General features: G+C 37.5%; 1 protein-coding gene across 8 annotated transcripts in view; it reads right to left on the bottom strand.

Moving 5' to 3' along the window:
- RUNX1T1 (runt-related transcription factor 1; translocated to, 1 (cyclin D-related)) overlaps positions 1 to 26,963 on the bottom strand; it is a 156,099-nt gene that overhangs the window by 12,495 nt on the left and 116,641 nt on the right. For all 8 annotated transcript variants that reach the window (XM_010861944.1, XM_010861961.1, XM_010861967.1 and 5 more), the window contains 5 exons: positions 26,015 to 26,262; positions 20,926 to 21,011; positions 20,110 to 20,311; positions 10,878 to 10,946; positions 5,470 to 5,660 (listed from right to left, as the gene is read on the bottom strand). In XM_010861944.1, the coding sequence (XP_010860246.1) occupies positions 5,470 to 5,660; positions 10,878 to 10,946; positions 20,110 to 20,311; positions 20,926 to 21,011; positions 26,015 to 26,262 (796 nt within the window). The remainder of the gene's footprint in view (positions 1 to 5,469; positions 5,661 to 10,877; positions 10,947 to 20,109; positions 20,312 to 20,925; positions 21,012 to 26,014; positions 26,263 to 26,963) is intronic.

The following is a 26,963-nucleotide window of genomic DNA, read 5'->3' as shown; positions in this document are numbered from 1 at the left end:
CTTCACCCGCATACAGGTTTCTCAGAAGACAGGTAAAGTGGTCTGGTATTCCCATCTCTTTAAGAATTTTCCACAAGTTGTTGTGATCCACACGTTAAAGGCTTTCACACAGTCAATGAAGCAGAAGTAGATGTTTCTCTGGAACTCACTTGCTTTCTCCATGATCCAGCCAAGGTTGGCAATTTGATTCCCAGTTCCTTTGCCTCTTTGAAACCCAGCCTGTACATCTGGAAATTCTCAGTTGACATACTGCTAAAGCCTGGCTTAGAGGATTTTGAGCATGACACTGGTAGCATGTGAAATGAGCATAATTGTACAGCAGTTTGAACATTCTTTGGCATTGCCCTTCTTTGGGACTGGAATGAAAACTGACCTTTTCCAGTCTTGTGGCCACTGCTGAGTTTTCCACATTTGCTGACATACTGAGTGCAGCACTTTAACAGTATCATCTTTTAGGATTTGAAATACCTCAGCTGGAATTTCATCACCTCCACTAGCTTTGTTTGTAGCAATGCTTTCTAAGGCCCACTTGACTTCACACTCCAGGATGTCTGGCTCTTGGTGAGTGATCACACCATCGTGATTATCTGGATTATTAAGATCTTCCTTGTATAGTTCCAGTATGTATTCTTGCCACCTCTTCTTAATCTCTTCTGCTTCTGTTAGGTCCTTACGGTTTCTGTCTTTTGTCATGTCCATCCTTGCATGAAATGTTCCCTTGATATCTCCAATTTTCTTGAAGACCTCTATAGTCTTGCCCAGTCTATTGCTTTCCTCTATTTCTTTGCATTGTTCACTTTTAAAAGGCCTTCTTATCTCTCCTTGCTATTCTCTGGAACTCTGTGTTCAGTTGGGTATATCTTTCCCTTTCTCCTGTGCCTTTTGCTTCTCTTCTTTCCTTAGTTATCATTAAGCCTCCTCAGACAACCACTTTGCCTTCTTGCATTTCTTTTTCTTTGGGATAATTTTGATCACTGCCTCCTGAACAGTCTTATGAACCTCTGTCCACAGTTCTTCAGACATTCTGTCTACCAGATCTAATCCCCTGAATTATTCATCACCTACACTGTATAATCAAAAAGGATTTGATTTAGGTCATATCTGAATGACCTGATGGTTTTTTCTTACTTCAATTTAAGCCTGAATTTTGTAGTAAGGAGCTCATGATCTGAGCCACAGTCAGCTCCAGGTCTTAATTTTGCTAACTCTATAGAGCTTCTCCATCTTTGGCTGCAAAGAACATAATCAATCTGATTTTGGTATTGACCATCTGGTGAGGTCCATGTGTAGAGTCAAATTGTGCTGTTGGAAAAGGGTGTTTGCTATGACTAGCATGTTCTCTTGACAAAACTCTGTTAGCCTTTGCCCTGTTTCACTTTGCACTCCAAGGCCAAGTTCAGTTCAGTTCAGTCGCTCAGTCCTGTCCGACTCTTTGCGACCCCATGAACTGCAACATGCCAGGCCTCCCTGTCCATCACCAACTCCCGGAGTTCACTCAGACTCACATCCATCAAGTCGGTGATGACATCCAGCCATCTCATCCTCTGTCGTCCCCTTCTCCTCCTGCCTCCCATCCCTCCCTGCATCAGAGTCTTTTCCAATGAGTCAACTCTTCGTATCAGGTGGACAAAGTACTAGAGTTTCAGCTTTAGCATCATTCCTTCCAAAGAAATCCCAGGGCTGATCTCCTTCAGAATGGACTGTTTGGATCTCCTTGCAGTCCAAGGGACTCTCAAGAGTCTTCTCCAGCACCACAGTTCAAAAGCATCAATTCTTCGGTGCTCAGCTTTCTTCACAGTCCAACTCTCACATCCATACATGACCACTGGAAAAACCATAGCCTTGACTAGACAGAACTTTGTTGGCAAAGTAATGCCACACTTGCCTATTAAGGCTACCTCTTGACTTCTGACTTTTGCATGTCAATCCCCTATGACAAAAAGGACATCATTTTTTGCTGTGTTGTAGGTCTTCACAGAATCAGTCAACTTTAGTTTCTTTGGCATCAGTGGTTGGGGCACAGGCATGGATTACTGTGATGTTGAATGGTTTGCCTTGGAAAGCAACCAAGATCATTCTGTCCTTTTTGGGACTGTGCCCAAGTATTGCATTTTGGACTCTTTCATTGACTATGAGGGCTACTCCATTTCTTTTAAGGTGTTCTTGCTCACAGTAGTAGATATAATTGTCATCAGAATTAAATTTGCCCTTTTCTGTCCATTTTAGTTCATCTATTCCTAAGATTTGAGGTTCAGTCTTGCCATCTCCTGCTTAGCCACATCCAATTTACCTTGACTCATGGACAAAACATTCCAGGTTCCTATGCAATATTGTTCTTTACAGCATCAGACTTTACTTTCCCCACCAGACATATCCACAGCTGAGGGTCATTTCCACCCTGGCCCAGCTGTGTCACTCTTACTGGAGCTATTAGTAATTGCTCTCTGCTCTTCCCCAGTAGCATATTGGACACCTTATGATCTGGGAGGCTCATCTTACAGTACTATATCTTTTTGCCTTTTCATATATTCCATGAGGTTTTCTAGGCAAGAATACTGGAGTGGGTTGCTGTTTCTTTCTCCAGTGGACCACGTCAGAACTCTTCATTAGGACCCGTCCATCTTGGGAGGCCCTTCACAGCATGGTTCTTAGCTTCATTGAGTGACACAAGCCCTTTCGCCATGTCAAGGCTCTGATCCATGAAGGGGATGTGGATCTTATTTGAGGCCAAATGGCTAAAACTCAAGAAATCTCTCTGAATATAAAAATATAGATAAGAATTCTGAGTAGATCTACACTGCCTTCTCTGCAGATCAGCTGGGCTATGAAGTCCTAACCTAACACAGTCCCCTATCCTGGGGCCAACCGTGGTAAGGTTGGAGTAGGAAAGGGAACTCTATCCAAACCCAAGGAAACCAGATCTGTTCTGGCTCTGTTCCAAAAGGGCCTACAATTTTCTAGACTTGAGGTGACTTCTAAGCATCACTGCTGGGGTGACTTTTATCAGGTCATTTCTTCTAAAAGGTGTACATTCTTTAATGTGAGGAAAGAATAGGGTGCAGGAAAATAATTGCTGGATTCCAAATTGTGTACTCAGTCTTAAATGAAAAATAAACAGTTCCTGAGAGGGAAGAAAAGTATTTACTTACAAATTCAAGCTAAGGTTGAGTAGAAGATACAACTTTGATTGTTCTCAGACACCATTATTCCTCAGGGGAATTAGCAGCATTAATTTATGACTAATAGATTAACTCCCCCCCTTTTATTGTCAAGTCCTTGATTAAACCCTTTGTGTGTGTGTTTGGGGGTGTGTGTGTGTGTGTGTGTGTGTGTAGACTCATGGGCAAGTCTGAAGGAGTCTGGGCTTCATTCAAATAAAATCTCTCTTCCATCTTGGAAAACGTCTATATTACTTTTGCTGAGAAGAGGCTTGATGCCTCAAGAGGTCAATCACCCACAAGTCTTGAAAGTGATCTTGCGGTTTAAGAATAAAAGTAGGAAACCAGATTAAAATTGCCTTTCTTTATCTGTATCCCAAAATACCTTCAATATCCTTATTTCATTGTTCTGAAACAAAGTAAGGAGGGTGGTCTGCTGAGAGCCCCAGTGGAGATCCTGCCAACCCCCAGCTGTGTGACTAGCCAAGTGAGCCTCTTCACCTGCAATGTGATTAAAAATGATTATGCCTCAGAGTTGTAGCCACCACATGAGATGAGAAAGCCAAAGCTTTTAGAGGTTTAGTGTTTTTTTTTTTTTTCAAAATCACAGAATTATGGAGCCAGAAATTAAACGTGGCCCTCTGACTTCCAAGCCTTTTCTACTAGCATAGTCTACTTTAAAATCCTTGAGAAATGTCACTGAAGACTAGGGTAGTCCTATATTAAAAATAAGTTTCTCAAGACATCCAAAAAGAAAGAAAACAGTTACTTGCGAAGATCACTCATATCTAGGTTATTTCATCCTATCTACTATTTATAGCTACTGCTTGATACACCAGATTTTTATAATGCTAAATACCAGTGTCAAGTTCATATATTCTGGATATTAGATATAAAGGTACAATTATAGATACTAAAGAGATATAGCACTATTAGCCAAATATAAAGATTTAATTCTCAATTTCTCTAAGATATTTATCTTCAGAATTTAGTGACCTATAAAATATTCTTATAATGCATAACAGCTCTAAAATGTTTATATGAAAGTGATAATGTTTTAATGATGGTAACAACTGTGCCTCACAGTATCACTAACTTGAATAGAGCAGGACAAATTCTGTCCAAAAGATGGTAATAAAATGTTCTTTTAAAAACCACGAAACAGAGCCCTTAAATATCTTAGCCATAAGATGCCGATAAAATTGAATTCATATCTAGTTTAATTAAACAATGGAAGTCAGGAGGTAAAGGGTAGAAAACTTCCCTTTGTCCCTCTTTTCCTGAGAAACTTTCAAAGGTTGAAAATCAATTCCTTTTGTCCCCTTGTTATTCATCTGCTACACATTAAATAGAAACTCTGGGTATCGAGTAATTCCCATAGGGTCTTTCATCTATGGAGAAGCCTGGTACAAATTAAATTCTTACTCTCCTTCATGAATTATAGATATGTGTTGTAGTGGACCGTTGACTTATCAGCATATGCTTTTGCTAGTTCAGCGTGGTGTGACAAGCTAATGGCAGTCCTTCTCTATGGTTACTTTGGGTTGGGGATTGGGGTGCTGTATTAATTAATATAGAGCATTATCATATTGCTCTGACTTTACAGTCTCTGTTTAAAAGGCATCCTGTTAGACCCTGTTTCAGTTACCTCCGCGATCTTTCAGCCATTTAGGTTACCTGTGTATGTGTGTTCTAATGCACTGTAATAACACTAAAACGTGTAACATCACATCTGCCAGTGATGTGATACTTATGAAATGACCATCTTAATGGTTATTACAAATAACGTGCAAGAACAGACCGTGCAGAAGATCTCTTAGGAATTCTTAATTGAGGCAAAAGTTGGTTTAGCATTGGACTTCAGAACCAATAGTTACGGAAATAACTTTGATCCCTGCCTGCAATATATCTTCAGGCGACACAGCTTAGACAGGGTCTCTGTCCTAAATCCTGGCTTTTGGAAGGAAACCACAGATATATACTAACCCACACACCAACACACACACACAGAGCAGAGTTCTCAATCTCTAGTGCTAGGAAGTTCGAAGACTTTCACTTGAATCTGTTCCCCACCAAATATGCTAAAAACCTTTTTGCGGCAGGTGTTCTTTTAGGTCTTTAACAAAGACAAAAGTTGGTCGGCTCTCAGTCGATTTCTCAAGTGCCAGGCCTCCCTGAACCACTCCAGTTTCCCCCTCAGACACGAGTCAGTCTCTGGCCCAACATGCACCTCGGCTCGTCCCCTCCCGCCACGGCGAGACCCACCCTCGGAGCGGAAGCCTTTCCCTGAGCGGCACCCGGCGGGCCTCACCTCGCTGGAGTCCTCCTGCTGGTTGATCACGGCGAGCGCGTCTTCCGCCGCCTGCCGCTTGGCCTCGGCCACCGTGCGCTCCATCTTGGCGCGCTCCGACGTGATCATGTCGTGCGCCTTCCGCTCGGCCTCGGACACGGCCTTCTGCAGCTCGGTCATGGCCTGCCGCTTCACCTCATTGACCGCCTCCTCTGCGGGCCGGGCAGGGGGGACCGGACAAGAGAACAAGCTCTGTTAGCGTGCGGCCCGGGCTCCCGACCCGTCACCACACAACGCTAGACGACACGCGTGACTCCCGGCCCCGTACTGGGCGGGTCTTCTAGACGTCTAAAGACTCACGTTCTGGAAATTTAGGAAACGCAAAGGGTGAAGCCTTGTTCCTTTAATTTACGCTCCTGGGAATACCGTTTATATTTCTGTAGCCTCACAATAACTTGACTACCAAACCAGTGCTCCCGACAGGATCCTGAGATCAGACTAAGTAGTCAGAAGACAAAAATTATCACAAGAAATCTGTCTACATAACTGAGACCCACGAAGAAGGTGTTTTGCCACAATGAAATATGAACACAGGGAGTCCATGGGTAATGCTTTCAGGAAAAGAGAGGAAGGGAATAGATTGTACACAGACACATATAAATGCAAACACTTGTTTTGCTGGTGAAAGATACAGTAATGAAAAGGTGTCTCATAACAATTAATGCAGACCTTTGAAAGAAAATCCAAGATGAAACATAATGGAAGATCCAGCTTTTCTTTTTCTTGTCATTTCCTGAGTGATGTGGATATATGATGTGGATATATAGGGATTAAAAAAATCATTTTCTCATTTCCAAATTTTTCGGTTGTAGTATCTACTGAATCAAATATAAGTAGTTTTGCATAACTAACTGTTGCACTAGACAAATATAATTGAATCATACTGCAGGCCAAAACAATCAGGCCTGACTACAAACCTGCAAGGTGTCAAATTAGCTCTTTATTTTTGGCTGTGGAAAGGGTGCAAAGATTAGACTAATGTACAACATAAGATTGACAACTAAAACAAGTAATTTCTATTTAAAAAAATTAACTGTTTTAATTAACAGGGAAAATATCCTCCCCCTGAATTAGTTTATCTAATTTTCATCTTTATTCAAAGCAAAATGACAATGATTAATTGAAAATTTAATAAGCAGTAATTATTAACTTGGCAAATCTCGTACCAATTAACACTGTATTAAAACTAATTATGACATGTTTCATTCAAGTGTTTGCACTTAATTGTTTCACTCACTTAAAAAGCACCTTAATTGAATGTTCTGTTTAATTAAAAACATAGTTTCCTAATAAAAATGTTATACTGCAGATTAAAAATGTTGAGATACAAATACTCCTATAGTTCTTTAAATTTCTGTGTTTTATTTCACACCTCCATAGTTGATGACTTGAGGATCAGGAGAAGCCCTCCACTATTAATTAGTAATCATGACTTTTGTAGCCTCCACCATTTTTTACAGCATTATTTCTGAAGCTCACTCATTTGTAATTACTGTCTTCTAGATTTTATAAACTAAATTAAAAGGGAAAGATCCAGACAGAAAATATTAACTGAATTATGTTCAGCATTTTTTGGTTGCTTTAAGATATGTATTTAAAATCTGGATGGAAGCAGAGCACTGCACAGAGCTGGCAGCACCTTCTTCACCAGAGGTGAAAAGATACCTTTATTATCCTATCATAAAGACTTGGGCACTAGGGAAGCACTGCCCTTCTAACTGTATAGTCAGGGTCTAATTTGGTTTGAATATTCAAGGTGAATTAAAATTCTATCTAAGTGGTAATACAGGACAATAATTTTTGCTTACGATCAAAGCTGTAGCTTGACTAATTGTATATGCAAATCAGGCAATTTATATTTAAATTATGCATTCCTATTCTAATCCCACAGGCATATACAGATCAGCAAAGAGAATTGGTAGGACATTTACAAGGTGCTTGAATATTTATTACCAACAGCAAACACTCATTGATTGTTTGAAAAATACACTGAAGAAAACAGTTGCAATTTAAAAACTATATTTATGGTAGCCTTTCTCCAATTTTATAAAGACCTTTTAAACTTCAGAGTGTATTTTGCTACCTTTGCTATTGCTTTTAAAAATACTACTTTTAGGGGAAAAGTGATATGGCCTTCAATATTTGTTAGGATTCCAAATATTTAATATGTATCTTGTTATTACATTGTATTATTAGGGTAACATGCAAACTTTGAATAAGGTCTATAGGTTAAATAATTATATTCTTTTAATGTTAATATCCTGATTGTGGTAACCATACTGTGGTTATATAAGAGAATGTCCTTGTTCTTATTAGGAAATACACACTAAAATGTTTATATCATGTCTGCAATTTACTCTGAAGTGGCTGGGGAAAATATATATAATGCATAAACAGAAAAACAGTGAAGGAAAGATGGAAACAAAGAGAAGACATCAAAGCAAATATGGTGAAATAGGGAAACTGGGGGAAAGGTATATGAGATTGTTTATACTATTTTCTGCAACTTTTTCTGCAAGTTTGAAATCATTTAAAAATAAAATGGTGCAAAATATTATATGGTATACTTTCATGCACAGGATATAATTTTGAAATTATAATTTTCTTTGAAAGACACATGGGTTACATTCCATTGAATTTTAGATATTTGCTATTAGCATTTGATATTGTTCAAATGCTTTAAACTTGATTTTATTTACCTATTATTTGTCACAAAGGTAATGTATAATAGTTTCATTGCAAAGACATACTTTTGTCTAAAAAAAAAAAAAAATGCCATTAGTGAATTTTAGAATCTTGGGGAAAAAACTTTCAAATTTTAACAGGCTGAATGTAGATGTCACATTCTGCCTTTGGTGTTTTACTCATATTGGATACCTTGACACTTTGAACACTATAAATGCTTTTTAAGAAGCCTATAAAGATAAATATGATAAGCAGTTGCTTGAGACTTTCAGATGAAACTGTCATCTGTCCTTCAAAGATTCAATATACTCCTTAAAATTTAGCAGGTATCCATAGAAAACTGTTCCCAAACTGTTTTTATGCAGCAGATTAGGGATATCACTGTGATGAAAATACAAATTTAGTGAACATTACTTCCAGGTCAGGTTTTAGACTGAAGATCTAATATAGATGGATAGGCACATTTTATAAATATTCCAAACATTGGTTTGATAAGGTTAGGCCCTTCTTAGAAAATGCATGGACACTACATAAACATGTATTGCTCTTTCTCTTTTTTCAGAGTACCCAAAACGCAAAGTATACCTAGAACTGGTTTCAGAAATCCACAAAACAGACAGTGAAGAAAAATTAATAGCGGACTCAATAGATTACAATATGTCAAGTTAAAAAAAAATAACTGATTAAGCACAAAGTACATAGTGCTGTTTTGAATCTGCTTCCAATTGCTTACCACTTACGGTAGGATTTCCTTTGTGCATAGCTATTCAAGTTGACTTTCCAACAAAGGTAGTATATTCAGAAAAATCTGCTCTCACTTAATAGCAGTCAAACAAAGACTTGAGCAGATAATAGCACAGAAGGAATTTGGATTACACAAGACTTCACTGTCAATATTTCTTTATGAACTATCAAGATTTAACTCAAATACACATAAATAAGGGAAATACAGAGACTCTTTCCCTCAACACAAAAATCCATCCTTCTGCTATCCAAAGTGGCAATTCTTTGTACTTCTTATTGGAATAAGTTGCACTGACAGCTCAAAATTGGAGAAGAAAAATGGTCAGAAGGAAGACATAGCAATTCTTTCTCCAGGTTATGTGGCGCTCAGCACATTTTAACAGCCTAGGAGTATTCCATAACTGTTATCCTGGTAGGAATCTTCTTAGAGGTGATGTGGTAAATCTGGTAAGACTATACAGACTGGCTATAGATACACACAAACACACACACACAACACAACACAAATAAACCTTAACCTTTAGGCTAAATGGGTCTATCTGATTTGTATACTAGATGTGTTAGAGATCTTTCTCTCTGGTTCTTAATCTAAGCGGCTAAGCCTAGAATACTATCAGATTTTGAAACACCTTATCACTCTTACAAAAGAGTTATTAGAAAATTAAAAAAAAAAAAAAACCCGCAAAACTCAAATAAGAGTCAAGGGACCAGAGTCACCAAGCTGCACAGAACTACAGACAGAGCTGGGTCAAATCAAAACCCAAACTGAAATCTTCTATAGGAAAACATCCTTTTCTCCTTGATGGGGGTTCACTGCCCCACACCTGTCTGATGGCTTGCAGAAATAGCACTTTCCAGTTTCTCAGCTCAGACAAATCATTTTAACAGTTGGAGTTGTTGTTTAATCACTAAGTCATGTTCGACTCCTTTGCAACCCATGGACTATATAGCCCGCCAGGTTCCTCTGTCCATGGGATTTCCCAGGCAAGAATACCGGAGTCAGTTGCTATTTCATGCTCCAGGACATCTTCCCAACCCACAGATTGAACCCGCATCTCCTGTATTAGAAGGTGGATTCTTGACCACTGAGCCATCAGAGAAACACTAACAGTTGGAGTTACAGAAACTCAAAGCCACATTATGTGTTTGCAATGTCATTTTTAAGTTATGAAATAGGTTTATAATTTATCTCGTTTAGTTTTTTTTTTAATAAGGTTTTGGCTCAACTTACTGGTATTCCACCAAGATTCTGCCAAATTTGATTTCTTTAAGCCCAGTAAGTCAATGAGTCATCAGAAACTTAAGCTACTTTAAAATGTAGAACAATCTCTCTTAATGAAAATTAGATAGTATACATGAAAAGGAAAACAGAAATTTAGCAACTTTATCATTTAACTTATTTTAGCTTTGGTCATTGAATATTAATTAGCACAAAAGATCAATTTTAAAAAATGTTGGTAACCATAAAATTTCTGAGTGCCTCAACCAGTGAACTTGTTGCTGTGATATATTTTAAAAGAATTCAAAAGGTAGATGTCAATTATAGCTAGCTCAATTAAAAAAAAAATTAGAAGATAAAGCTAAAGTAAAATACCAGACTTTATTTTCAGGAAGGAAAAAGTGCATGCAAGCTGAAACCTCAGCCTTCCAGCCTAAAATCATTACAGCCCCTGAAAAATGAGACTTATAACAGAAGTATCACCAGACCCTCATTACAGTAGCACTAGCAGATGCTATAAAATAAAAATTATTCTGTGCTCTAATCAGGCCTGGTTTAAGAATATTCATCAGGATTTTTAATTTTGCGTGTGTGGGGGTTTATTCTGTTGTTGCTGTTGTTGTTAGCGGTAAAGTCCTTTCTTGTCATTCTTCACATCACTGCATTAACAACTGCACACAGCTGCCAGAACACTAAACTCATGTTTTTAAACAATTCTTACCAGCTTTCTTCCAGATCTCCTCTGGCACATATCCAGAAGCAGGCCTGTGAAGGAACTCCCGATGTGCATCTATGAGAAGGATAAAAACCGGTGGAGAGGGGAGGAAAGCACCGTAAGCACCGTTACGTCATCACACAGGGAGAGCAAGCAACGCCCACTACCTTGGCTTCTCTACAGAAACACAGTTTTTTAAACACTTCAACTCCAAAAAATAAAAATAGGAAAACCGGCCATCAGAGCTCAAGGAAAATACATCACTGGTGTAAATGCTTATATGCTCAAAACCAAAACAACTCTAAACATTCCATCCTGTGTGTTAGTTGCCCAGACTCTTTGCGACCCCATGGACTCTAGCCCGCTAGGCTCCTCTGCAAGAATACTGGAAACGCTATTCCAGGGTGGCCATTCCCTTCTCCAGGGAATCTTCCTGACCCAGGGATCGAACCCAGGTCTTCTGCAGTGCAGGCAGATTCTTTACCATCTGAGCCCCCAGGGAAGCCCGAATTTTTCACTATACAATATGTTTTACAACACTGTTTCCAGCACTCCCTAAGTATGCGGATTTCTATGAACATATTTTATGAAAGAAAGCAAATTGTATTTGGCAATTTTCTCTTTTTTTAAAGTCAAATTGAAGAGTAGAAAGTCAAATTATAGTGGAGTAACATAATTTCTACCACTTTTCAATACATAGCCTGACTCCATGGCTAACCAGTTCTCACACTTAATTACTTTAAAAAATCTTGCTGAGCATTAAAAATTCTCACAAAAATTGGATTATATGGATTTGACATGGATGGGAGCAAGAAAGAATTATTAGAATGGATTCACAGAGAGCCAGTTGACCAAATATAACTAGTACAGGACACGCTTCCAGGGTGGGGCTGAGGGGGTGGAGATGAAATTCCACTTTAAGTGAAATGTTGTGCTTTTATGCTGCACAGATTTTAAAAGTTTGAGAAAACAGGTCATAATAAAGTTGATATAGGAATGCTAACCTCCAAATAACAAGTTCATGAAAATGACATGAAACCTATTTTCATGTTTTTATACATGCTTAAAAATAAAGTGTATACAGTCTTCCATAGCTAAAATATGCTCTAAACTTCTTCCATTCTGGATTTTTCAAGCAAAATTCTATGTATTTAGAAGTTTGGAGGAAGAAAAATATCATTTTAACTTTTATAAATTCAACAATCTTTCAACTCATGATAAATTTCAAATAACTGAAGTTTTCTCTACATGTATAAGAAATGTTAAGTAGCAGACTTTTTAAAGAATACTTTATCTAATGTATGTTGATGGTCAAAAGAAATTCAGCCCACTCTTCTATATTTTATGGAGCTACAGAATGAGAAAACACAATCAAATTAGCTAAGTATATATCATTTTATATTTGAATGCCTTAGACACATTTGCATATTTTGAATCACTTGAGGGTACATAGATTATCAGTTGCCCAGAACATAAAATTTCCAGAACTATTCTGAATTATCAAAATCTTATAGCTTACTGAAGGACATATGGAAACTCCATGTACTACCTTTTCAGTACTCTCATAAATCTAAAATTATTCCAAATATAAACAATTTTTGAAAATTTACATTATAATTTCATGACTACTTGATAATTGAATGGACTGGAAATACCCACACATTCTCATGTGCACATTCATTTCTATACAGAAAATGACGAAAACCCAAATGTTTTTATTTAAGTAATTTTCATTTGTTAAAGACCTTGGTAAATCTGTCTGACGCATATACAACTCCAAAGAAACAAGACATGGGTAATTAGATTTATCAAGATTATCTTCCACACTATTTTAAAGAAAGTGAAGTCAAGTTCACACTTAGTCACGTGAAGCAGTGAAACAGAGATTTACTTAGACATTTAGTTTTAGGAGAAAAAAACCTTGGCTTAAGAATAATTTATTGGATACGAATAGATTTGTAAAGTCTGAAGACAAACAGAGGGGAAAAAATGCCTTTTCCACAGTAGCAAAAAAATGGGGGGGTGTATTTTTTCATTATTGGGGTTAAGGAAAGAGTAATAACTTTATAAAAATTATTTTTCTAAATGGCCAGTTTTTATTATAGGCAACAGGATGATGCTAAGTGATCCAAATACTAATTACCAGCACTATGCAGCACAGGAGAAGAGCCAGGTCTAAAGGCCAGAGATGAGGGGGCTCAGCTTTGCCCTATGACACTGTGACACTGGGCAGGGTAGTTTCTCCATGGCTCAGTCACCACAGCTGTAAGTGCCAATGATACCACCACATTTGAGACTGCCGCTGTGAGGACTCAAGGAGGTACTTCCTATTGCGGGTTTGGCATGGCACATCCTAAACTCTGATTAGATGTTAGTTGGGACTCTCTTCATTCTCATTATTTAGCAGGATGCCCAGTAAGAATGGATATACAGTCATCCTTTGGTATCCGAAGCGGGACCGAAAGCTGAGGATGTTCAAGTCCCTTATATTAAATGGTATGGTGAATAGTGTTGCTATGAACACAGAGGTGCATATGTCTTTTTGAATTGCAGTTTTATCTGGATATATGCCCAAGACTGAAACAGACTCACAGGCACAGACAACAGACTCGAGGGTGCCAAGGGGGAGGGCTGGTGGAGGAGGGGTGGACTGGGAGCTTGGGGTTAGCAGAGGCTAACAGAATGGATAAACCATAAGGTCTTACTTACAGCACAGGGAACTGCATTCAGTAATCTGTGCTAAACCATAAGCGAGAGGATTTTAAAAAGAATGTGTGTGCATCACTGACGTACTGCAGAAATTAATACAACTTGTAAATCAACTATATTAGATAAAAAATGGTATTTGCATATAACCTACACACATCCTTTTCTATACTTTAAATCATTTCTAGATTACTTATAATTCATAATGCAATACAATGTAAACATTTTGTTAAAAGTTGCCAGCACATGGCAAATTCAAGTTTTGCCTTTTGGAACTTTCTGGGATTTTTTTTTCCCCTAAAAATTTTTGATGTGTGGTTGGCTGAATCCATGGGTATGGAACCTGTGTATATGGAGGGCTGACTGTATACTTATTTGCTTATAAAAAAAATTAAGGTGAAAAGAGCACCTTAAAGTTTATTGTTGTTGTTGTTGTTTTCCTCCAAGCACTTAAACAAAAGGACACAAACTTTAGACAAAACAGAACCACTGAAGAGGCTTGGATTAAGTGATGCGCACCAGTAAATTTTCACTCCCTCACTACACGTCACCTAGGGACAGAAGTTATTTCTGTTGCTAGCAATTTACTGTCTGAACCCTGATGGGAAGTCTTCAAACTTTAGATGATTCTTTTATAAATTTTATTTAAACCTCACAAATAGCCCCCAAATTTGCTCAAAGATAATTACTGTACTGGAGTCAACTGTGTACCCACCTTTCTGTGTGCTAAACAGCTGGTATAGATCGTGAGGATCCATTTACCACATCAGAAATTTGTGCTGTATTTCACCTTCTTGGCTTCATCTCCCTATAATTCTCAATGACACATGTCATATCCACATGGAGTCAAACTCCTCCTGACCTAGAATCCTGATAGAAATATCAACTCCAATCAAGCAGAAGTTTTCTTAATCCTATCCTATTTTCTAAAAGAAAGTTTTTTTTTTCAAAATAGCTGCAGAACATAAAGGCAAGTAATTTATATAATACACAACTGTTTACATATATATACATATTTTACAATGTCCCCTCCGATTCTAAGTTGCTGTGTCCAAGCTAAGCACCAGGTGTACTGACAGGAAGAATGAAATGATGTCAGTAGAGGTATTCCTCAGAATCTCTTAATATACTGATAAATACTACTGTAGTAGCTACAGAAACCAAATGACTAATGAATTTAGTATTTTCTCTTCTGATTAAGCAGCAGCAAGAAGAGAACACATATGCAAAGTTAAATTTGAAAAAACAAAACAAATCCTGATGTTGATCAGGATTACAGGAGACAACTTCTCTCCCAAGACTTTCTTATTTTAGATTTTTGGTGAATCTAGACAAACTTGTACAAGACACTCTAAGGTTCAGACTCTAAAGAAGCTAATTTTTAACCACCAAATATTGACCACCTATAAAACATCAGTTGCTATAAAACGGATAGTTGTTCTAAAATATAGCAGTGAAAACAGAAGAGTCTGTACAGGATGGTTTAAAATGTGAAATGTATACATGTAACTGCTGAAAGACGGAAAAATCATAGAAAAGTCCTTCTAAATTAAGTTTGGCTGGCTTTGGGATGCAAATTGCTTGGGGATGCAAGAAGAGGAAGAGGGGAGCCTCCGGAAGATACATCTATGAAATGAGGAAACGAACTTGGAGTGGAGGGAAGGTGAAAAGACAGAAAAAGCAATCTAGGATGTAGGCAAGAGATGGAAGATGCACTACACTTACGACAGATGGATACTAGATAAAGCGAGGGCCGCCATCAATATACATGAAGGGATGAGCTGATAGCCTTTGGAGAATCAGTGTGACCTCCTATGACCTAGGACAGCAATGCTCAAAGCTTGGCAGCACCCATGTTATGGCCATCATCCTGTGGTGGGCAGAATGAAGCAGTGATCATGAAAATATCTATTACAAAAACCATCAAAAGAAAGGAAGGTTTAAATGAGTTCATCTTTAGAAATGCTACTTATTTTTTGTTTTAAAGGATAATAAATTCAGAAATCTCAGTGTTATGTTCAAAACCCCAACCCAACCTAGAAGCCAAGAACTACATTATGATCTTCATCTTTAACAATAAAAATATGTAATGCCATAGGAGGCAATCATCTCTTTTTTTCCCCCAAAGATGGATGTATTTAACTTGTAGTCACATATTTTTTAACCCAATATACTAAATACAGCAGACTTTTTAAAATTTAGTAGGCACTTCACATTAGGAACGCAGATGCACTGTTTGGAAATGAATTTCATGATGTAATTTAAAAGGAATCAATACAAGCACATAAAATCTAAACTTTTATATGTGTATACGGTGAATAACCTGTGACTTTTGTAATCTGACAGTTCACAAGTTGAAAAATATATATCTTTGGATGTGAGTAAGCTATTTTTCCATGGTTATGAATTAGGGTCCTAAAGGTACAATAGATTTACTATATTTAAGGTAGAATTACTGCTTGGAAATACTTTCAAAATGAAAAAATACCTAAGAATCTACTACAACTTCATAAACTTGGATGCCAAGCAAAAACACTAAATTTATCTGCTACTCGCTACTCTCTAAATGTTAGAAATTATTTAGGTCACATCTACTATATGTCAGGCACTATCCCATGTTTTATGACTGTTAACTCCTTTAATACAGAAACACCTATGAAATATGTATTGTTACCATCTCTATCAGATGAAGAAATTGAGGCACACAATTACTTGCCAGAGGTCAACAAAACTAGTGAGAAGAACCAGGGATTCAGATCCAGACATCTGCTCAGACCCTGTGCCTTTAACTTTCAAGCGAGAGTCGCGAGCCTTTAGACAGCAATGAGAAACTCTACAATTCAATCATATGACAGTGATAAAACTTGTCAGCCAAAGAAATTTTAAAATATTAACTTCTCTTCCAATCTGCTTTAGGCAGGAGGTAGTATTAATTCAACAAACTTCAGAATTTCTAAACTTTCTGTGAACAATCAAGTTGATTAATGGTTTCCTTTAAAACAAAAATCTTTCTGGCACTTATCTTCATGGCTAGAGATAAACCTTTAATAAAATGTACATGATGGTGTTTTCTCAACTTCATATCCTCTCTTCACAATATTCAAACATTCAAAAAAACACAGGAAAATGCATTCATACTTCAGAGTTTTAAGCTTCAGTCTCCAATACTGGTCTTAAATCCATCATTGGATAATTCTTTTAACTTTCTCTAATGATACAGAAGACTTGAGAATCACAGATAGAGGGCAGACAGATAAAGGATAAGCTGTGGAGAGATTCTAGAATAGTCCAAAGGCAGTAAAAAGAAAGCAGTTTAAAGGAAGTCAAATGTCAGGAGGGAACAGCATACTGCAAGAAAAAGGGAATGAGGGCAAAGAAGAGGAGAACCACAGCAGCCTTGATAAGAACTTGGAGAGCATGGGAATCACCACGAAGCAGCTACCCACCCATCTCTACTTAGAAAAGCAGTTCTACTTCAGTGATGAAATCATCCATTCTGATTGCATTAACTTGCTCTTTGGTGAAAAATGTATGCAAAACAAATCATACTTTGAAAATAGAGACAACTGCTTAAAAAATAGTTTTCTAATTTTCTTAAGACTTGGATATTTGGAATTCTCCCTGGAAATCAAGTGAGTTATAATAATAATGTAAATAATCAAAATCCATTATTTCAAGAAAAAGTATATTATTTCAAGGCGAAGTACATTATTTCAAAAGTTCTACAGGGTAATTACCTGTTTTTTTCTTTAAAGAGTAGAGATAATATCGTGGACTTAGTGTGTTTTGTTATAAAACTGTTCAAGAGGCTACTCATTTAAAATAGTCTTTACTTAGTATCTGGGGGAAACTCCCCAAATTCAATTAATAATAGATTAATTATATTATCTTACTAATCTCTCACACTGACTTAATACTATAGATATATTTCAAAAGTGAGAATCAGAATGAATTTAACAAACACAAGTCATAGAAGTTACAGTCTTCTTTGTACAATCACCAAATACAATTAAAATGCTACAAATGAATGAAGACAGGGATATGACTATGGCAATATTTTGAACTAAAGGTATCGTCTATAACATTATTCTGAAGGTCTCATTTGAAATCAGACAGAAACTTAAGAACTGAGAGAATCAGGCTAAAAGAAACACATACAAAATTAACACAGGATATGGAGCTCTTCATGTACATAAAGATACAAGCACATTTGTATCTCTATTTGTACTCACACACACACACACCCTGCCATGCACTTTTCAGAGGCAGGAAATAAATTTATCAGCCAATATCTCCAGTCCTTTAATTACACACACTAATACATTTGACTCCAAAGCCTAAGAGAAAACCTCAGAAAGCACTTAATGTAAAGGATCGTGTCCCACGATTACAAACTACCTGCCTTATTTATAGCCACAGCCCAGCGCACAAGACAGATGGAACTTAAAGACTTCAGGAATCTATTAGCAAAAGACACCAGTGAAATAACTGCTGGATGCTAAAACTTGCATGTTGTATGACGCTGTGATAGGTTTCTTTGAAAGGCAATCTAGGGTTCAGTGTCCCTAAAGAACAGGACTGTTTTAACAGTCTCCACAAAGAAATGAACTACTTGTAATTTTTGAAAAATACAACCTATAAAAGCTTAAAACCAAAGCAATCTCTTTTACCAAAAATATGAATTCATTAAGCATCATTAAAAGTAATGTGATTTGTGTATGCTTAAGAAGAAATTTTTTAAACCAAGTTTATTCTTTTGATTATATATACCAGCCTTCTCAGAGAATGATGTACACCCACATCACTAGAATGCTTGACTGTATGTGACTATATGGTAATGGTCCTATGTGCAGTGTGCTGAATACATAACTCACATAGGTCTGAAATACTTTCCATTTCCGAAATTTTTCTTTACAATGGACGGCAGATAATATTAATCCTGTCACTGCAGGGGACTGAATTGAGTGGCCTGCTGGTGCGACCACTAGCTGTCTCCTTGCCTATCTCTTCCACTAGCTCAAAAATTCCTCAAAGGAAGCAATTAAGAAACTTTTTCCTTTATTGCAGTACCTAGCATGATGCCTGGTACACAGTAAGCCAGGCACAAAAAATAAGCACTGACTTGATGAATTTCTGCAACAGAGCCAGGTAAAATGGATACGTCAAAGTTTTGTTTAAGGCTCTCAATTTTTGCCTAGATTGAATGATTACAAACATCCTCTTTATATTACTAATTTTGGTTCACAATACAGAAGTAAAAAATAAGATGCTTATTCTAATTTATTTGGACCAATGTTGATTCAGATTAAACTTAAACCTATTTTCATTGCTTGCCTTAAAATAACCTAACAAATAACACTTTTATTTTTAAAATATACTGCAGAATGTTTGTTAGGTTAATTAAATGACTTGGAATCCTCCCGTATTTAATACTTATGGCAATAGACATTCATCGTTCAGGGATTAGCAAGAATCCACAAACCTAAATGCAAAGGAAATTTTATTGACTAAGAATCACTTTAATAAAAAAAAAGATAATGTGATCAACAGTCAGATAATATACTTCAAGTTTTAAATTTTTGATAATCAGCCACGGTTGATAATGAGGCCAAAGTCACGAGCTTAATCTGCGACATATGTAATTAGTTTTGTTTTTACAGCAGACTGTACCTTAACCTAAGCTAGGTAACAGGTGTGGGACTAACACTTAAGAAAATGAGATGAGAAAATAAGGATCAACACAAATCCACCTTAATTACGTTGACTCAGACTGTATATACAAGTAATGGCCAGCAATGTGAATGACAGTAGCTTATTATTAAATTAGGAAAAAGTCCACAGGTCACTCAAAAATTATTTTAGCTTCATAGTTTCTTTCCAAATACTTAGAATTACATTCTATTTATAACCTCAACAATTCTCAAATATCAGTACTAACTATAGCTACATGTTAGCATTAACCTTCTAAAGCATGGCTATATTAATAGTTCTGTACGTTACTAGAATTAATAAAATCATGATTAAGCAATCATTAAGATAATGGAAGAGCCATATCTTTATCACTAATTTTCAAGTGTCTGTAGGCAACTGACAAAGCCCTTAGGTCTCTTCCTGGGTTGGTTTTGAGATAAAGTGCTCTCAAACATTGAGGTACAGCACAAATCCCTAGAGAGAGAGTGCTAGAGACTCCAAGCCCACTCCCAGAGATTTTGTTTTTGTAGGTTGGAGACAGGGTCCAAAGAGCTGTATTAGGAAGGAGCACACACTTTAGTGATGTACATGAAATTTTGGTCCGGCTTGGAAGTCTGCTCTTCAGTCCAACACATTAACCTACAAAAGAAGTTTAATTTTTGTGACTGACCCTTTCTATACCAATCTGCCTAACAGACAAGACGTATTTGAGGATATAAAGTATTTATTGTTCTACAATTCTCTGTAGCGCCTTTATTTTTGCCGAGACAAATTAAAAATAAAGGCAGTATTAATAGCATAAGATATATCTGTTCAGTATGTCCATCTGAAGAAAAGATACCTAACGCCACTGGGTCTGGATTGACAGGACTCTGCTGCCTGGAGTGGCTGCTGCTACTGCTGCCGCCCTTTTTTAAGTCCTCAGCGTCGCTGTACCGCCGGATCCAGTAATTCAGCTCCTCTCGGTCTGCTTCCTGACATCGCCTCAGTACTGTGAGAGATCGTCGCGTTTTTTCTACCATGTCCATTATACAGTTTAACAGCTGGCGGAGAGACGGGCAGGGAGAGAAAGGAAATACGGATCAATCACCGCAACTCAAAGACTTTGGTGGGTAGTCAAACAAACTACTTCAGGACAATGAAGAATGCGACTTTATTCTGAAGGCCTCTAATATTTTCAAAGGTTAGACTGGAAACAGAGACCCAGTAGATGAGTAGGTTCAACAGTAATGAGAATAAAATGTGGGAGGCATGACAGGGAGATTTTAGCTGAAATTAACCCATACTTCCAAATACTGCTCCCATTACTGGATAAACCAAATGACTCTCCCCAAGTAAAACAGTAGCTCATTCTTCGATAAGGCTCTAGGAATTCCTTTCAATGATCTAAACATTTCTCTCATATAAGTGGTTTTGATACTGATTTTTTTAATAAATTTATTCATTTTAATTGGAGGCTAATTACTTTACAATATTGTAGTGGTTTTGCCATACATTGACATGATTTAGAAATCAAATCCTTAAACATTCTCACGTATTATTTTTCAAGGATGGCGGAAAACACCTTCAGGAACCCCCATGCTTTTATTTTATCATGTCACTTCATTCCAGTTGTTTTCAAAACATTTTTTAACCTAAATGATTACGGACGTCTTACATGGTCAAGATGTTTCCATTCCTCTGCCCATTCTCTGTCTGTTAGTCTGTGATCAATCATTTCTTCTTGACGTGTGCCATGCAACCCTACAAATATAAAGAAGGCTGAATCACCCGAAAACATTAAGAACATAATCCATATGTGCAGAGGCACTTAGCAAAGACTATGTGGGCAAACTAAGCAATGTGAAAACATATTCGATTTTTGAATGCAGACACGAATCATACTCAGATACAGAATTACTTAATAGGTCCTTCATAGAATGATAAAATGTGAGAACTAGAAGAAATTTTAGAGGTCATCTGGTCAGAACCACTTCTTTTACACATGAGGATATGGAGAGTAAAATGACACCATGCCCTGAGCCAGTTATCCACATAATATTCCCTAAGTGAAAATATAAATATATCCTGAATCTTAATAAATACAGGAAACCACAAGTAGACATTAAGTTCAAAGTGTGGCTTTCCTGCATTAAAAATGAAGACAGCATAATTTGTTTTACATGGATAGGGATATGTTTTTCTAAAACAAGCATGGTTAAACTAGTCCACATTTGAGCATAGTAAAAATCAACACAATCCTATTAAATACATTTTCATGCTAAAATTGGGCTTCCCTCATGGCTCAGCTGATAAAGAATCTGCCTGCAATACAGGAGACCTGGGTTCAATCCCTGGGCTGGGAAGATGCCCTGGAGAAGGGAATGGCTACCCACTCCAATATTCGGGCCTGGAGAATTCCATGGACTGTATAGTCCATAGGGTCACAAAGAGTAGGACACGACTGAGTGACTTTCACTTTCACTTTCATGTTAAAATTAGGCCATAACATAAAAGCAAAATATACTCACTCAACCTGCCAAAAATTTAAAAATAAAGAAAAATCAATATATTAGATATCATTTTGGACGGATATCATAAATCCAAGCCAAGAAACTAAAAATCCTAATTTGCAGTCCACAGCACAAATATTAATGCTCTTCAGCATTAGCGGAGATGCTACCATGAAAAGGCAGTAAGAAAATACCAAATGAGAACAATAATGAACATAAGAAATTAGCCAGGATGCTTATCAAAATAGAAAATGTATCTTGTTAAAGGGACAGTTATGATCAGAGATACCCAGAAACATGTGGCTCTTCTGACAAATTCCGGATGTGTAAAACGTGCATCTTCTACGATAAAGGAAAGTCGCTGAGCTATGGCAACGTCTCCCTTTTTAAATAATTGAAACTTTGTTTTGGTTGCTGTTTCTTACACTGTCACTCTAAAGAGTAAATTAAGTTTGGCACGGGTTAGACCCCACTCCAGTACTCTTGCCTGGAGAATCCCATGGACGGGGGAGACTGCTGGGCTGCCGTCTATGGGGTCACACAGAGTCAGACACGACTGAAGCGACTTAGCAGCAGCAGCAGCAGCAGGCTTCTAGACACCAAGGCTCTTTTTCTGAGGGAATTATGGTACGAATTAAAAATTTTTTTTTAAAGTTATGGCATCACCGACTCAATGCATATGAGTCTATGGAAACTCCAAGAGATGATAAAGGACAGGGAAGCCTGGCGGGCTGCAGTCCACGGGGTCACTAACAGGTGGACACAGCTGAGCGACTGAACAACAAAAGTTAAGAGATACTGCATTCCAGTTTTTGTGAAATATGAGTGGTTAGAAATCCCCTTTTAGCTTATTCAGTGAAATAAAGATAATGAGTCACATGACTTTTTTCAGCCAACCATGAAATATGATTTAATTTATAGCTGATGGAAGTAGACACATATATGACAGCTTTCTCAGACTAAATACACCATTCCTCTCCAGTTAGACTATACTCTGAAATACATTTTTAAAGCTAAAATTGTCAATGCCATCTATTGGTAAAAAAGTAAAATTGCAAATAAGTTTTAATAATCTGCATAATAGAAGAGACACTGGAAAAGAGTAATATTTAGTTATTTCTCTGTTGTGACAATTTCAAGTTGAAATGTTTGCAGATATGTAATTTTTGTTGATTTATTTGTTGCTTGTGTTTTAGGGGAAATGCACCGCCACTGAAATGAAGCATCGTAGAAAACAACTGGAGAGTGATAACGAGATAAGTGCGCGGTTTTGTGATGGAGGCATCTTACTACACTTGCCTATATAAGGGCCAACAACTTCAGAGGTCTTAAAAGTTTCAAAAACTCAGCAGATTATATCAATAGTGATGTGAGCTCCAACACCTGGAGTAATAATAATGAGCAACAGGATGTTTTAGGCTAATGGGATAACAGCCAATTGTGGAACAGTGCTAAGCATCATCTCATTTAACAACAACAGAAAAATAATACGTACATTAGAAACATGTTTGAGCCCAAGTACCTGGTGAAAAAATATAGGTCTAATTTTTGTTGTTGTTGTTTTTGAACTCTTTGTTGTATAGAGCCAAATCTTTAAAAAGAAAAAAAAAAAACTTAAAATTTTCCATTTATTAATTTCTCTATTTTGGATACTTAAAAGATTTATCACTACACAATGTTTATTTATAGCCATAATACCAGAGGGATGTACTAGGGGAAAACAGTTCAAACTCATTAAAACAGTTTCATTTGACACTAATGTTGAGTCTTAACCCAATTCCTAACTGAAACTCTAAGCTTATTTATAAACTAATGCTGCCTGTAAAGCTATTTTACTAAAATATTCAAGCAGGTATATGTCTCTACATATAATAAACATTTATAAATCATATCAGACCAAGTATACAATTATGACAATTCTTAAATTTAAATGCATGTATTTTTTACCTGGAGGACAATTGCTTTATCATATTGTGTTGGTTTCTGACATATACTAACGTGAGTCAGCCATAGGTATACATATGTCCTCTCCCTCTTGAACCTCCCTCCCCACCCAACCCCATCCCACCCTTCCAGGTTGTCACAGAGCCCTGGATTTGAGCCCCCTGTGTCATACAGCAAATCTCCACTGGCCATCTAATTGTACATATGGTAACATGTATGTTCCAATGCTACTCTCTCCATTCGTCACGCCTTCTCTTTCCTCGTGTTCACAAGCCTGTCCTCTGTGTCTGAGTATGACCATTTTTATATTCTCAAAATAACAGCCTGATGTAACACCATAATTTGTTACTCATACATCAAGACTTTACTGTAACACACACTAAACTCCGCAGACTTCAGGGATGGTTAAGTAGTTGCATATATTTATAAAGATTAGCACTATTAGTTTTATAAGCTAATATAATTAAAAAGTAAGGAACATGGTCTCATGGAAAAAAAAATCACATAAAACCAGTGGGTACAGGTATAATTCATAAAGGGATATTTTATATTACTAGATGAAAACATAATCATTGCACATAAGCATAATTACTTCCTTGCTGATTACTTTATGGTGTACTGGAACTAATATTTCATGAAATAGAATTTACTGCCTAAGAAATAGGCCATTTCCTACCACCTACAAAATAGGGTATCTTGAATTGATCTTACAATGACCTGGCGACTCCACCTCTATTTGAAAATAAGCAATCATGGTTTGAGAGCATTCGTCATCAACAAATGGCAAGGCTTTGTTTGGAAGGAAGTTGTTGTCACATTTGATTTCAGGGTCAAAATATCAATCCAGACAGAGAAAAAAAACATAACCATTTTTGAGAGCTCTTTGAAATGGTACCTTGGAGAACATCAGACAGATTGACTATTAAAAAAGCATAAATCATATGCTTAGCCATTTGTCTGACACACTATATAAAAGCAGAAATGACTATTGTGGGGAGGTGAAGCTACTATTTTACTATCTCACATCCAGGGCCCCAATCACCCCTGCCCTCAACCTGACCCACGCCTTCTGCTTTCTAAACATTTGGAGGGCTGGGTTTTCTAAGGCAAAATGACCCTAGGCCTGGAAGGCCCTGTGTCCTACTAAGACAGTTAGAAGTCTAACAGAAACCTCTGCTCACCACGCTCCCTCTGCCTGGGACTATAAAAACCTCTGTCCTACCCCTCAGGCGGGCAACTGGCCAGGCTTCCTGAGTCCTGCGACCCCTCAACTCCAGGTCCTGTTTTCCCACTTGGACTCCACCCTGTGATGCTTCCAGTATCTCACCCAGCAGACCATCTGGGCCAGGCAAGTTTTTCAGCAACCAGCTAAGAAGAAAAGCAGGGCTGGCATGGACACAGGGGGCGGAAAAAGATGAGAAAGACGGCCGAGTGTTGCTCTCCATTTATCACCAGCTTGACTTGCCAAAAATATACAGTAAAAGAAGTCCCAGGAACAAGAAGAGCGGTATTCCGATGCGATCACCTCAAACACTGATAGTGCATCAAGGCTTACCTATTTATCTTCCTTCTCATTTTTCATGGCAAGCACCGGTTCTTTAGAAGACCATGTCTCCTAAATGCTTCACTTCCAACAGTTTTATGCAAAAAAAGAATGAACACTGGCAAACAGAACACATGTTTACCCAAACTCATTCCTTCTTCGGTATTCTGATCTTTGACCAAATTGTCAACACTAAATTAAATCACTAGCATTTCCATGTTGGAAAAAAAAAAGTACTAAATCAGTCCTCAAGGAACATCTGCTGACTTAAGTCATAGACATAATACCATATCATATTTTTCAAATACAGACTATCACAGAGACTGGGAAAACCAAAATGAACTTTGAGACTATCTGAAAATAAAAGATAACAATTAAAGAAACTGATTTGGTAAAAAAAAAAAAAAACGCTGTGGCAGGCCAACTACATATGAAATCTCTCACGCTTAAAAAAAAAAAAAATGCACTAAACACTTAATTTGTGTTTGTTAATACAGTTGACCTGTCTGGGGTCAGCAGATACACACCCTTCGGAAAAATAAATAAATAAATACCCGGAGGTCACAAAGATCATAAGTAAGAGAAAACACAGCTGTTGAAAGAGATAGTAACACCAACGAAGTTTTCTCATAAAGGAGACACTAGATCAGGAAGAAGTATTTTTACCCCATCACAGATTTCAAGCCTGAAGTTTAGCTGAGCAGTAAGGATGCAAGTCCTGGATGCAACACCACCTTATGAGAATTGAAGAGATCCTTCAGGCTTACCCATAGGTCTGTTTCTGTCCCTGAGGTCCCTGTGGCTGGGGTGTCGATAGGAGTCCCTGTAGTGGTGGGCAATGGCCATATCATCCAAACGGTAATGCTGCGGTGGAGGGGTGGGGTGAGGCAGGCCATTCGGCTGGTAGGATAAGCCGTTATTTGGACTGTACCGCTGGCCTGGGCTAATAGTGCACGGCCGCTTGCTCGGATGTTCTGAGTGCAAAGGCTCTCTGTCAAAGCCATTTTCTTTGGTTCTGAGGGAGGAAGAAAAAGAGGTTTTTTTTTTTTTCCTTTTTTTCATAATGGACTCAGAAAGCAGCATAGTTCAGATACTTGGAACCTGTAATATAAACAGAATATTCTTTTCGCTGGCCAGAAATTTTCTAAACTCAGCTGCCTAGACCTGTGAGGATTCACTGAAACCCAGGCGGAGGCCTCAGTGATCCCATGGCTGCACACAGGAGAAAAGGCTCCACTTTTCATCAAATCCGTAAACATCTTTCAGTTGAGGCGTGTATGGTTTGGTCACAAATAAGAGGAAGCCTGCTCTCTCCTCCGTAGATAACATCTTCATTCAAAAGCGAACTCTTGATTTCTAACAAATTACTCTCAGATCGACTGTATCTGGCGATTCATCAAGGTACAAGAGCATCACTCTTCAGTTCTCTGGGTACATCTATTGCACTGATCCCACCCGGCCTCTGACTTCTATGAGCTGTGTTGTTCAATACAGTACCCACACGTGGCTGCTTAAATTACAAGTGAATTAACATTAAATAAAGTTTAAAATTCAGTTCTCGGGTATCAACAGCCACACTGCATGTGTTTAGTTACTGCCTACAGCTAGTGACTATTGTACAACACAGATACAGATCATTTCCATGATCTCAGAAAATTCTATTCAAAAGCACTGATCAATTAACTGAATTAACACAAATGACACAATGTAATGTCT

Source organism: Bison bison, unplaced genomic scaffold (assembly GCF_000754665.1).
Source record: "Bison bison bison isolate TAMUID 2011002044 unplaced genomic scaffold, Bison_UMD1.0 scf7180017858048, whole genome shotgun sequence".
NCBI lineage: Eukaryota > Metazoa > Chordata > Mammalia > Artiodactyla > Bovidae > Bison > Bison bison.
This window is presented reverse-complemented; position numbering and strand designations above follow the sequence as displayed.